At 39.6% G+C, this 12,576-nt stretch overlaps 1 protein-coding gene across 1 annotated transcript; it reads right to left on the minus strand.

Moving 5' to 3' along the window:
• Nucleotides 1–4,528: 4,528 nt before the first annotated feature.
• Nucleotides 4,529–5,143, minus strand: LOC149783343 (protein CFDP2-like). Its single transcript, XM_089933374.1, has one exon. The coding sequence runs from the start codon at nt 5,141–5,143 to the stop codon at nt 4,529–4,531; it is 615 nt and encodes a 204-aa protein (XP_089789500.1).
• Nucleotides 5,144–12,576: the final 7,433 nt, after the last annotated feature.

Here is a 12,576-nt window from a genome sequence, read left to right on the forward strand (position 1 = left end):
TTGTAATGATCAAGTCCAGCTGGTTCCAGTGTTTGGACCGTGGATGCCTCTAAGACACTTTGTGCTGTGGCTTTTTCTGAAAGAATGAATTGGTGATGCTGAGGTCGTGGTACGATCACATCTCTAGAAGGCGCTGCCCATTATCATTCATCTTCCCAACACCAAACGTGCCAAGACCGGAGGGCCAAAAGTCATGGTTGGCATCCACCCTACCATTGAAGTCGCCCAGCAAAATCAAGTTCTCTTCCTTGGAAATTTTGTCGATGAGCGAGTTTAACTCATCGTAAAACTCATAATTGGTATATGTGGAGGATCTTAGTGTAGGAGCGTAAACGCTGATCAGGTTGACAGGCCCGTTTGTGGTGTGGAGGCGGATTGATAGCAGTCTTCCATTTCCTTGTTGGCAGGGTTATATCATCCCCAGCAGAGTGTTCCTGATAGAGAATCCAACACCAAACTCTCTGGCTTCATCGGCACACTTTTCTTGCCAGAAGAATGTTTAGTTCTTTTCTCTGAGGGACCCGTAATCTGGTAGTCGTGTCACCTGTAGTGAGGCGATGTCGACCTGGAGCCTTGCAAGTTCATCGTTGATGACTGAAGTCAATCGAACATCACCAATTGTCTGGAGATCATCTGAAAACCCAGTCAGCATGGTCCGTACATTCCAGGTACCTAGCTTGAGGATTGAAGTCTTCTTTTTTATTTTTATCTTGTTAGTTCTTGGTGCAGCTGCTGCAGTCCACTTGTCAGGTACTCGCGTACCTTAAGCCTTACACACCCAGCAAGGCAGGCCAACTGTGGCGGGACGGCACCATATTGGCTGGGGGCTGCCCAGTTTGAGGCGGGCGGTAGCTGTCCAGTGAAACATGTTTGTCTCTCCCACAGTCAGAAGCAACCCCTGGCGTCTGGCTCTATGCCAATCGAGCGGTGACTTATAACCGGTAAACTGCTGCTTCCCGTGTTGTGTCGACGCTGTGAAGCGTAGCTGGAGTGTCATCTCCAGGGCGCAAGCCTGGGCAGGGCGATATTGAGAATCAACTGTTGCCCATGCAGCTGACCCCCCCTCTCCACGCAGCTGATGGATATAAGGAAAAAGACAAGCGGATACGTCATGGCACCAGCTGCGTCGCAGGAGTTGCCGAGATGACACTGAAATCAACGCCAAGTCGCCTTAGGGACTCCGTCTCCAGATTTTCTGTTGGGGTTTACTCCCTTAGCCTTTCCCATGAGAGGGTACAGTCGCAAGGCAACGAAGGTTTGAAATCGGGGTTTATCTAATCCTAGATGGGCGACGACCCAAGGTAAACGAGCCCAATCTGCCCGAAGCATCTGGCTTTGAGACGACAGAAACTCGCCTGTCATCCCTTCTCCAGTCAGTTTAAACAGGTTCCGCCACTCGTGAAGGCCTGGAGCTAGATTTGGTTGTCAGAGGCTCTATCAGACGCAAGCCATTGGGAGATTTCCAAGGGAAGTGGGTGCTTATCTCCCACATCCGCCACCGGCGATGATAACGCTTGGAACCCGTATCCAATCAAAGGTACATATAAATGCATATGCTTATGCATGTATATAGGTGTAGCATGTACGTTGTTCGAGCACACATATTAGACTACCGATATAAGACACTGGCTTAACGATAGAAATTCTTCTAATTTGCCTATCCTTTTTCATGAGGCTTGGCTCGACAACAAAAAAATCTTTTTTAGAAAATAAACATTAGACTCAGGTTGGAAAAACGGGAAAAGTGAAATGCAAACGTTTCCTCTTTGACGAACATGAAATAGAAATGAATCAATTGTTACCTTTGTGTTTAGTAATTTTGTATATTATCTTGTATTAGTTTGAAAAAAGAGGTTACTTAAAATAGCTTTCAGTCTAAAATACAATTACGGGTCGTGGAGAGACATTGGGAACCGTTGTTGGCAAATGCATTGACAGCATGAACATGTTTCACGAATATAATTCACATTTTCTCTGATGTTAGTCACCCTATATTTTACAGTTAATTGGGCAGATTTTACCCAATGAGCCATTTGCTCGTTACAATGAATGCAGTCTATAAAGATTTCATGAACAGGTATTTCATACGGATAACATATGCATTGCCTCAGTTTTGATTTAAGCAATTATAATATTGGTACTTTAATTAGTTCTAAGTGGGGATGCGAGTGAACTTGTATGAAGCAGAATTGTTAACCTTGTTCACCTGCATGAAGTTGATGATGTTCGTCCATCGGTGTCGATGAGGACCATTTAATGTCATCGATTCCCTTGGGGGGGGGGGGGTCCGGAAATGGCTGATCAGTCCGATCCGGGCTCGGAAAAGTCTGTTGCAGCGGGGACATGGATGTGCAGGTTGTTGGCCAGGACTTGCGGAATTGATGTTCCTGGATTTGCGCAGATCACGTTTTTCAGCTGCGTCCACCACTCCTTTTGGCTCAAATGCTTCTGCACCAGCGTTGACTTGACTGCGCCAAGCAGATCGGTTAGCAGCGACACTCTCCCAGGTATCAGGATCAATGCCTAGGTTCTTCAGCGAAGTCTTGAGGGTGTCTTTGTATCTCTTTATTTGACCACCGTGAGATCTTTTGCCTTGTTGTAGCTCTCTATAAAATACCTTCATAGGTATGCGTTCTACCGGCATGCGGACAACATGGCCAGCCCATCGGAGTTGTGCCTTGCACAGCATGGTGTGGATGCTTGTCATGCCGGCCTTAGTGAGCACCTCTGTGTTTGGTACCTTGTCCTGCCATCTGATTTTCAGTAGTTTCTTCAGGGAACTCATATGGAAGTGGTTCAGTATTTTAACATGGCGGCTATTCACAGTCCATGTCTCGCAAGCATAGAGGATAGTGGGGAGAACAACCGCTGCGTAGACTTTGAGTTTGGTGGCAAGCATGATGCCTCTCCTATCCCAAACATTTGAGCGGAGTCTACCAAATGCTATGCTGGCTTTGACAATCCTAGTGTTGACTTCATCGTCTATGTGGACCGCTTGTGAAGGGGTGCTGCCGAGGTATGTGAACCTGTCTACATTTTTGAGCTTATGGCCATTAACAGTGATGGATGGTTCCAGGTAATCTTCTCCAGGAGCTGGCTGATGCATAACCTCGGTACTGGTAGAGATGCTGAGGCCGACGTTGGAGCACGCTCTGGAAAAAAGGTCCATACTCTGTTGCATGCCTGCCTCCGTGCTGGAGTTGAGGGCACATTCATCTGCAAACAGCAGGTCGCGAATCTTCACAACTTGGACTTTGGTTTTGGCTTGGAGCCTCCTCATGTTGAACAACTTCCCATCCAGACGGTGTCTGAGACCCACTCAAACATCGCTGTCCTTGAAAACAGACATCAATATTGCGGAGAACATGAGGCTGGAGAGAGTGTGGCCTAAGACGCATCCTTGTTTCACACCATTCGTAACTGCAAAAGGTTTGGAATAGTTACCCTGCTCCTGGACTCTGGCAAGCATGCCATCATGAAACTGTTTCACCATTTTTATGAAAACTTTTGGACATACAAATTTGGCCATGATCTTCCAAAGGCCTTTCAGGCTGACAGTGTCGAATGCCTTAGTCAGGTCCACGAAGGTGGTGTATAGCTGGAGATTTTGTTCAAGACATTTTTCTTGTAACTGCCTGGCAGCAAAGATCATGTCGATGATGCCTCTCTCCTTTCTCAAGCCACACTGGCTTTCTGGCAGTAGGCCATGATCAAGGTGTTCTGTGAGTCTGTTAAGCAGTATCCTGGCGAGGACCTTGCCAGCGATGCAGAGTAGAGCGATTCCTCTATGGTTGTCGCAGGACTGGAGATTGCATTTGCGTTTGCAAAGGTGGACGATGGATGCATCTGTGAATTCCTAAGGTATGCGTTTCATCTTCCACATGCCACATAACTCTGTTAGTCTTCCCACTAACTTAGGCCCACCAGACTTGTAGATCTCAGCTGGGATGGAGTCTGCTCCTGGAGTTTTTCCACTAGACAGGAGCTCAATGACCTTATCAGTTTCCAGCACTGTTGGAGGGTCAGCCAACCTAGCGTTGATCTCCACCTGTGGTACACGGTTGATTGCTTCATTGTTGATGGAAGAGGGTCTGTTGAGGATACCGTCAAAGTGTTCCACCCAGCGATCCAGTATCTTCTCCTTCTCGGTTATGGGAGTGCTGGCATCGGAGCTCAAGAGTGGGGATGTGCTTCTTGTTACTGGGCCATAAACATCACGAAGAGTACTATAGAAATTCTTCATGTAGTTTCTGTCGGCAAAGGACTGGATATCACCAGCCTTTCGGCTCAGCCATGTGTCCTGCATCTCGCTTAGTTTCTTCTGCACAGCTTGGCGAACTCTGCCGAAGGCATCATTCTTTTCAGCGGACTTGGGGTCGATGTCGTATGCACGATGGAGATGATGCTTCTCATCTAGCAGGGACTGTATTTCTTCACAGTTCTCGTCAAACCAGTCTTGGTGCTTTCGCACAGTGACGCCAAGGTCTTCAGATACAGTGGAGTACAAAAGATGTTTGAAGGAAATCCATCATTTCTCTACGTCGTTGTTATCAGAGTCGGTGGTTTCTAGCTGGCTTGTAAGAGCTTCAGACAGAGCTTGCTCATTGTTGCAGACTTTCAGCCTGGAGACGTTGAGTCGTTTTGGGACTTTAATTACCTGCGGACGTTTGGGAGGTTTAATTTTTAGATTCATCTTGGAGATCAGTAGCCTGTTGTCTGTCCAGCAGTCAGCACCACACATGGCCTTTGTCACACTGACATCCTGCCTGTCATTCCTACGAACTAAAATGTAGTCGATCTGATGCCAATGCTTAGACCGTGGGTGCATCCAAGTTGTTTTATTGTGGTTAGGCAGACGGAAGATGGTGTTTGTGACCAGGAGATCAAATGTTGCGCACATTCTCAAGAGTAGATGTCCATTGCTGCTGCAGTTGCCAATTCCATGTCTACCAATAACTCCCTTCCACATGATGTGATCCGCGCCAACTCTGGAGTTAAAATCACCGAGAATGATCAGCTTGTGTGACATTGGTACCGAAGCAATCAGAGTTTCCAGATCCTGGTAGACCTTGTATTTGACTTCCTTCGAGTAGGTCATGGTTGGTGCATAAGCACTAATGAGTGTGGCTTGCTTTTTTTCCATGTGAGGGTAGCTTCAGCATTATAAGCCGGTCATTAATTCCCTTTGGTAAGATGGAGAGCTTATTCACCAAACTCGAATTGACAGCGAATCCAACTCCAGACTCCCGACGTTCATCGGTGTCACATCCACTGCAGAAAAAGGTGTAACCAGCTCCAACTTCAGTCAGTTGGCCCTCGTCGGCCAAGCGAGTTTCACTTAGGGATGCTATCTCTATTTTGTAGCGAGCAAGTTCTCTTGCAACCAGGGAGTTCTTCTCTCTGGTCTGTCAGCCTCTGCACGATCCAATAGAGTGCATATGTTCCACGCACCAAGAGTGAGTGAAACTTTTTGGGTTTTCTTTGTGTTTCGATCGCAAGAATGGGATTCCCTCCAGCCGCAGTAAGCTGGTCGGGGTAGATGAAGCAGGCTTTTATTAGGGCACTTTTTCTAGCCCGTTCCTCAGGCTATGGAGATAAGCAGCGCTATCCTGAAGAGGTCTGCTTAGTCGCTAAGACGGCTGCCTAAATTCATTTCTGCTTCAGATCAATGGAAAATGACCATATGGCCTGAGCCGCCTGCGTGCATGTCCGCCACTACGGCTGCCAGTGCATCCACACCAGGCGCGTGGCAGCTAGCCCATCGCCGCAGGACTTGGGTAGGGGTGATGACATAAATGACTTTCGCGTGAGTTGGATTAAAGTGAGGAAGAGTTGCGCTGCGTCAGCCTCATTCTTTCGCCCAGGCTCCACTTTGTCCACTTGCAAGACGTAGTCAAGACGGCTGGAATGAAGACTGGATGCAATGGATGATCAAGGCATCCTACGTGTCTTGCCGTGCTCTTAGCGCTCCATATCGTCTTGCTGGGTCCGCCTTTCTGCCCGTTGATCAACTAGTTGTTCCTCCGCGCATTCCGCCGGTTCCAGACTTCATATGCAATGAAGTTAATGCAACGTTGAAAACAAAGAAATAAAAGTTTCTTCTTTTGCGCGTATATTATAATTTACAAAGCTGCATGTATGTGCTAAGAAAAATCTAATAGGATTTTCTTTGGGAAAGGGTTGCTATGTCTCGTCTGATTCTTAAGTATAGTATCCTAGATAAAGCACAGATACTTTAAAAGAAAAGTGGACTATAGCAATATAATTTACTTGTGAGGTTGCTAACGTTAGTTATAAAGTTGGATGAACCCATACAGTTTCATGAACATAAATACATCATTGTCTTGAAAACGATGATACATGATTATAGAAAGAATATAGATTTAGAATACACAATACTTGTCATACTTTGCTCAACCTGTCAGACTTGTCAGACTTTACGCGACCTCTTTAGAACGCTAATATTGGCATGTTTTGTTAGCTCTGTGAGAACATTCTCTAAATAAGGCCCATACATTGCCTGAATATATATATATATATATATATATATATATATATATATATATATATATATATATATATATATATATATATATATTCTTAAGGGGATAGTCGCTTTATACACAGACTCGGAAAATCAATGTGCATTGGATCCGAACGGGACATAAAATGGGCGGCACATGTTGATCCTCTTCCAGCATACTACTCAGTCTCTGATTGGTTGATAAAATTATAGGTTATGGTAATAACATAATTCAACATAATATAATCCCTAAACTGTCGCTATTAGATCGTAACGTGGGATAGTTGAGATCGGATTTTAATCAGATTGCCATAACGCAGTTTCCCACACTGATCATTATCTTGTTAACAGCAAAGTGAAACTGAAGCCAAATAGAATGCATTGCTTCAAGAAAAGGGGAGACTTCGAATTAACATAAGTAATACCCTCCCATACGAGACGATGCTTGCTTTTGTCAGTGTTAGCGGAAGCCATCTTCATTGCAGTCAATGAAAATAGAGAACATTTAAGGGATACTGTCCACATCGCCACAATGTCAGAATGTGGGAAAAAGCGTAGAAAGGCGAACGACTGAGTTGTTAGCTCAGTCAGAAGAAATGTTCCCTGCTATCGAAAAGAACGAGCAGGCTTTAGCTACCTACAAACATCATGACGTTTTATTACAATGTGGCCTCCATTTATTAAATTATGAAAGTGTGAAGGTGGCGGTGGTGTGTGCATGTGGGTGTTTGGTGAAAAGTGAAGGTATGTCATTAAATCTATGTACTGATAGTCTTTATAATGTAATTAACAAAATTCTTGCTTGTTTATTTAAAAATGTATTGACTACATATATATATATATATATATATATGAGAAAAATACATTATTACATACATTGAAAGGCATGTACACGATGCAAATGATGGATGCAATTAATGGCCAATATAGCTATAACTTTAAACATGACAACAATACCCGCTTTATAAACATTTTCATGAAACTTTACTCACCCACACATAAATATATGCATGTATGTATGTATGTATGTATGTATGTATATATATATATATATATATATATATATATATATATATATATATATATATATATATATATATATATATATATATATATATATATATGTATATATATATATATATATATATATATATATATATATATATATATATATATATATATATATATATATATATATATATATATATGCAAGAAGAAGAAGAATTATGACAATACCACCATTACTTGTACTACTTCTGCTACTCTCTCACACTTTCTTAAAGTCGTTGGTCTTGGCGTTAGGTTGCGTTTTACTTACGGCAGCTGAACAACAGTCAATAACCTCGTGTCTCTTTCTGTTCCAGTTCGCTGATGTTTTCCGGCGGGCTAGAAACAGGCATCAATTCAGCTTCTGTTAGAACTAAAAGACGAGGTAACAGAAGGACGTTCAAGTTCATCTTGAGCTGGATTCCTTCGTTACAGATTCGCACGGAATAAAGTGAAATAATTTCTTGACTCCATGACGCTCATTCCCTTATATACATACAGATACAATGCACCTTTTGCATGAACAAAACTAAGAAGCGGTCATTGAATTCATTTGTATGTATTATAATTAAGCTACCTTTAAAATATGGATTGCACAAGAATATTGCCATAGAAGGTGAGCATTATTTGCTACTTGTAGCTTTCAAGCTAAAAAATATCAGCACTTCCAAGTCATACTGCATACAGCATAGGGACAATATACTGATTTGTAATATGAAATTGCACTCTATATGTGATTTACATAATCCATACATTTGTGCTAAAGTTTTAGCTACGAGGCAAATACTGTCTATTCTGAGTTTGGTGTATATCTGTTTTGATGAACCTAAAGATCAGCCATGGAGACTTAGGTAGAAATAATGTCAAAATCAGCCTTGTTTATACTACATAAAGGTGTCATTTTGTTGTTATGTTATCGTTTGTTAATTTTATTTGGTCTATGTTTTTGCCCTTGGTCTTTAGAAAGCCCGTATGTCTACCCAGTAAAGTGATGAAAACCCAGAATGATGGTTTTCTTAGATCCTGTTCTATTTTCAAATAGACTATTCAGGCCATGACCGTATAAAGGAGATATATTTGCATCTGTACGTGTTTTTGAATTATCGTTTTCATGGAGAAAATTACTAGTCTACACCTGCACATATACAATTTGTCTTTCTGATATTCAAATACAAAACACTAAAAGTAATGATAGTCGTAATGTAATGTATGCTTCACTAAGGTAGCATGGAGAAAAAAGGTAAAATGTATTCACTCTAATATTTGATAGATATTAACTTCATCAGTACGGAACATATAAAGTCGAAAAATTCATATTTATAGAAGAAGAAGAAATAAACCTCAACCGTTTTCCCATTTGTTTCGCATCATCAAGTTGCAGAGGTAAAGTCATAATTGTTGTAAATTGTTAATAAAATCGAACTAATAAATCTTGAGTCTAAAACGCGTTAAATTTGGAAATAGGATATTTAAATTGTCTTTCTTTGCAATACATATCTGAACATAGGTTGCTCCTATTGCCTAATAATATGACCTAGATGAGAACATATTTATATATGGGATTCTTTATTACTCAATATATAATTCTGAGATTTAAATGGGATTTACCCAAGTACCCTTTAAACTGCGTTGATTTTATAAGAACATTATGGTAAAAACATGTGTATTCGATGTTATTGTTACAACTGAATAAGCTATCCTATAATTAAGTAGAGGTGTATTTATTGAATTAATTGTTTACAAAAAAGTGCAATGGGTCGTGTTACCTGTAAACATTCCCTTAGGTAAAATGTATCATACATTTCGTCAACTGTACGGTCGATGGTTTAATCTTAGAATTAGATATTAAATAATACGATAATACATATATCGTCATTTAGGTCATCTCATCGGGCAATATGTGCAAACTGAGTTCAGGTAAGTATTGCAAATTAACAGAATTTAAATATTGTGTTTTCAAATCTGACTAGTGATGACATTATGATTTATTAGTTCGACTTTATCAACAACTTACAATATTAATGAGTTTGTTCCAATATATCAGATGAGAGAATTTAAAATCAAGATTTTCAAAAGATAAATATTTGTAATAATTTTCTACTAGTTTCAAAAGTGTTTTTCACTCACGGCAAGCCGTATGTTTCTAGCGAAACTAAGACAGTGACCAATTATCCCTCTCAAATTATAAATTATACTTTTATAATGCTCGCACTCATTTTATAACAGTATCACATCCATGTGATGTCTACGCAGTTCGTTGCGGCAAACGTCTATCATACATCACATGTATCCCATCATGTCATTTCAAACATGCATTTTACCATGAATCCAAACATGTCATCCTGTGTATTTGCAAGTCATGCTTCCGGTACTTCTGTTCTGATTGTAGCAACTTGCTTTCTGGTCATGCAGGCATGATGTTGAACCTAAAGTAATAACATAAGTTTATATAGTTTGGCCTTGATTAATTGTGATTGATTTATTGCAGCAAAAAGCAACGCATTTCTACTGTCAGTAGTGTAGAAAATTGTCATCAAGTTACACCTAGTTAAGAAAACAGTTTGCAGTTGAAACAAGTGCAAACATAGCTTAAAGCTTTGCTTGCATTATGTAAATAAGTTTGCTGTCTTCTATTAAAATATTTCATTCGAAGACCATTCTGGCTTTAGTTTATATATTACTGCAGTAAAAACATATATAACATATGTAGCAAAGAACAAATCAAGTATTATCTGAGCTGCTTATATAATTTAAATGGTTTTCCTCGGCAATTTGACATAAACAAATACATGGTGGATATATAATCTATTGAAAACGTTACACTTTTGTTTCATATATGAGGGTTTTGAAATTACTGTACATTGTTGGTATTGACAATTAATTATCTGTCAAATAATAGAGCAAAAACATTTATGGAGCTCGCCCTTTCTCCCCCTGCGCATTAATGAACATGTGTAAGAACAGCTGTAAGTTTAGTTGTTGTAACATAACATGAGATATTCATATTATGTGTGTACAGGGATAGATAAGTGCTGGCCTAATGTCACCAAAATCGATGATTCACAGAAAGATGCAAATGTATCTGCTTTTCACAACCAGATCATTGAACGTCGATATTAAAAAAGAACATAGTAGTCTAACAAATTCAAACGTCTGCTTTTTCAGCACATTCTTGTGAAGCGATAAGGGTTCCTAAAGATCCAGATCAACAAAACAATATGCACGTATTAAAAACAAGGCTGAGCTTGAATATATTCCTGTATATGCCTTCAAGGCAGAGCAAGAGCAATACTCAAATTACACAGTCTTTGTGACATACCCACAGGTTTTATAAAACGTATATGTCATGCAAGTCACCTCTAGAGTACAAAGTCATACTACAAATGTATACGTTGTCGTAATTGTGCATGTAATATGCCTTCAAAATTATTATTTTTAAGTTTCAAGCTTCAATTAACAAATATTATCTAGCTTCTATGCTGACAGTTTTAAGAAATCAACATTTGGTAGGCATGCAAGTTATCATAAATGCAATTTATTCAACGACCGATTCATTGTTCGTGGGATGCAAAGGGTACGGGATATTTGACTGTATATAAGGGCATGCGCGCCAAGGAGTGCAATCATTATTCCTCTACATTCTGTGCGAGTCTATTACGAAGGACGTAAGCTCAAAATGAATGTCATTTTCTTACTTTGTCTTTTTGCTGTTACAGAGGCTGAATCCTTGATTGAGTCGGAAAACATCAACGCAGTAGAACAGGAAGAGAAACAGGCCCAAAGTCTTGACAGTTGTTCATCAGCCGTAAGTAAAATACGACACATCGTCAAACACACAAGATTCTCATCATGCATTGTTATTATTATTATTATAATTGATGTTGCTATTCTTGTTTTTTATTGGTTTCACAACAACATATTCGGATTTTCTAGTTGTCGATTCATCAAAGCAATTTGCTATCAAGTCTTTTGTTCATGGCTGCTAAATGTTACTCTGAATCACAAAATAGAGGGAGACAGAAAACATCTTGCAATATCGCGTTACTTTGAAGAAATATGAACAACTGCAATATAAAATGATAGCTTCATTCCAGTTAAGATCACAATCGAATATCTATTTATCTATCTATCTAACTATCTATCAGTGCATCTATATATATATATATATTATATATATATATATATATATATATATATATATATATATATATATATATATATATATATATATATCGTTTGCATCGCTAGCAATTTAATTAAGCTCCAATTTGCGCGCTTGAAAAAGTTACTAGTCCTAATTACGGTGGACTTGTCAAAAATGTTGTGTCCATGGCGGAAATGGGACAAAACAATTTACAAGATTGCAAAATTTACAGGACAATCTACGATGTTGATCATGGAAATCGAGGACATCATAAACCTAATTGAGTCTGAATTTAATTGACGTAATCGTAGATGCTATCTTGGCAAAAATGACCGCGTAATCTGCGAACCAATGAAGATGAAAAAAGCACCAAGACGAGCACAAATGCATGAAAGAAACCATCGCGAAAAAGTGTAAAATCGTCGCGCGTTGAGAAATCATTACAAACTTACTACGAAAATAATGATACTGTAATGTATATTTAATTTATTTGTCAGTTAGTTTTATTTTTTATTTCATTTCATGATATTGTAATGTAACATTGTTTGCTGGGCTTCACCTTGTCCATACCTGAGTTCATCTCTGCTTGACCTGGTTGGCTTTTTTGTTTTTTTTATTTCATTTATTAAAGCAATAATAGCTTCATTATTTTCTACGTGTTTGAGCTTCTTAGCAGGATTATTATTCAGGTAAACAAGAAAGAGTCAGTATGTTGATCAGGGTCAGTGTTTTGGAGATTCCCAGATGAATTCGATAGACTATTGTGTTGTAAACAAACAATGCTCATTAGATCATTCTAGAAGGTTATTTTCCATTAGGTAATGGTTGTTATTAGAAAATGCTACCTGTGACCTGAGCTCAA

The sequence above is a fragment of the Sinohyriopsis cumingii genome, chromosome 14 (assembly GCF_028554795.1).
Source record: "Sinohyriopsis cumingii isolate HCF-2022 chromosome 14, ASM2855479v2, whole genome shotgun sequence".
Lineage (NCBI taxonomy): Eukaryota > Metazoa > Mollusca > Bivalvia > Unionida > Unionidae > Sinohyriopsis > Sinohyriopsis cumingii.

Bases quoted from the DNA above. Each gene is read 5' to 3' on its own strand.
- LOC149783343 (XM_089933374.1), bottom strand. From the start codon at position 5,143: ATGGAAAAAAAGCAAGCCACACTCATTAGTGCTTATGCACCAACCATG.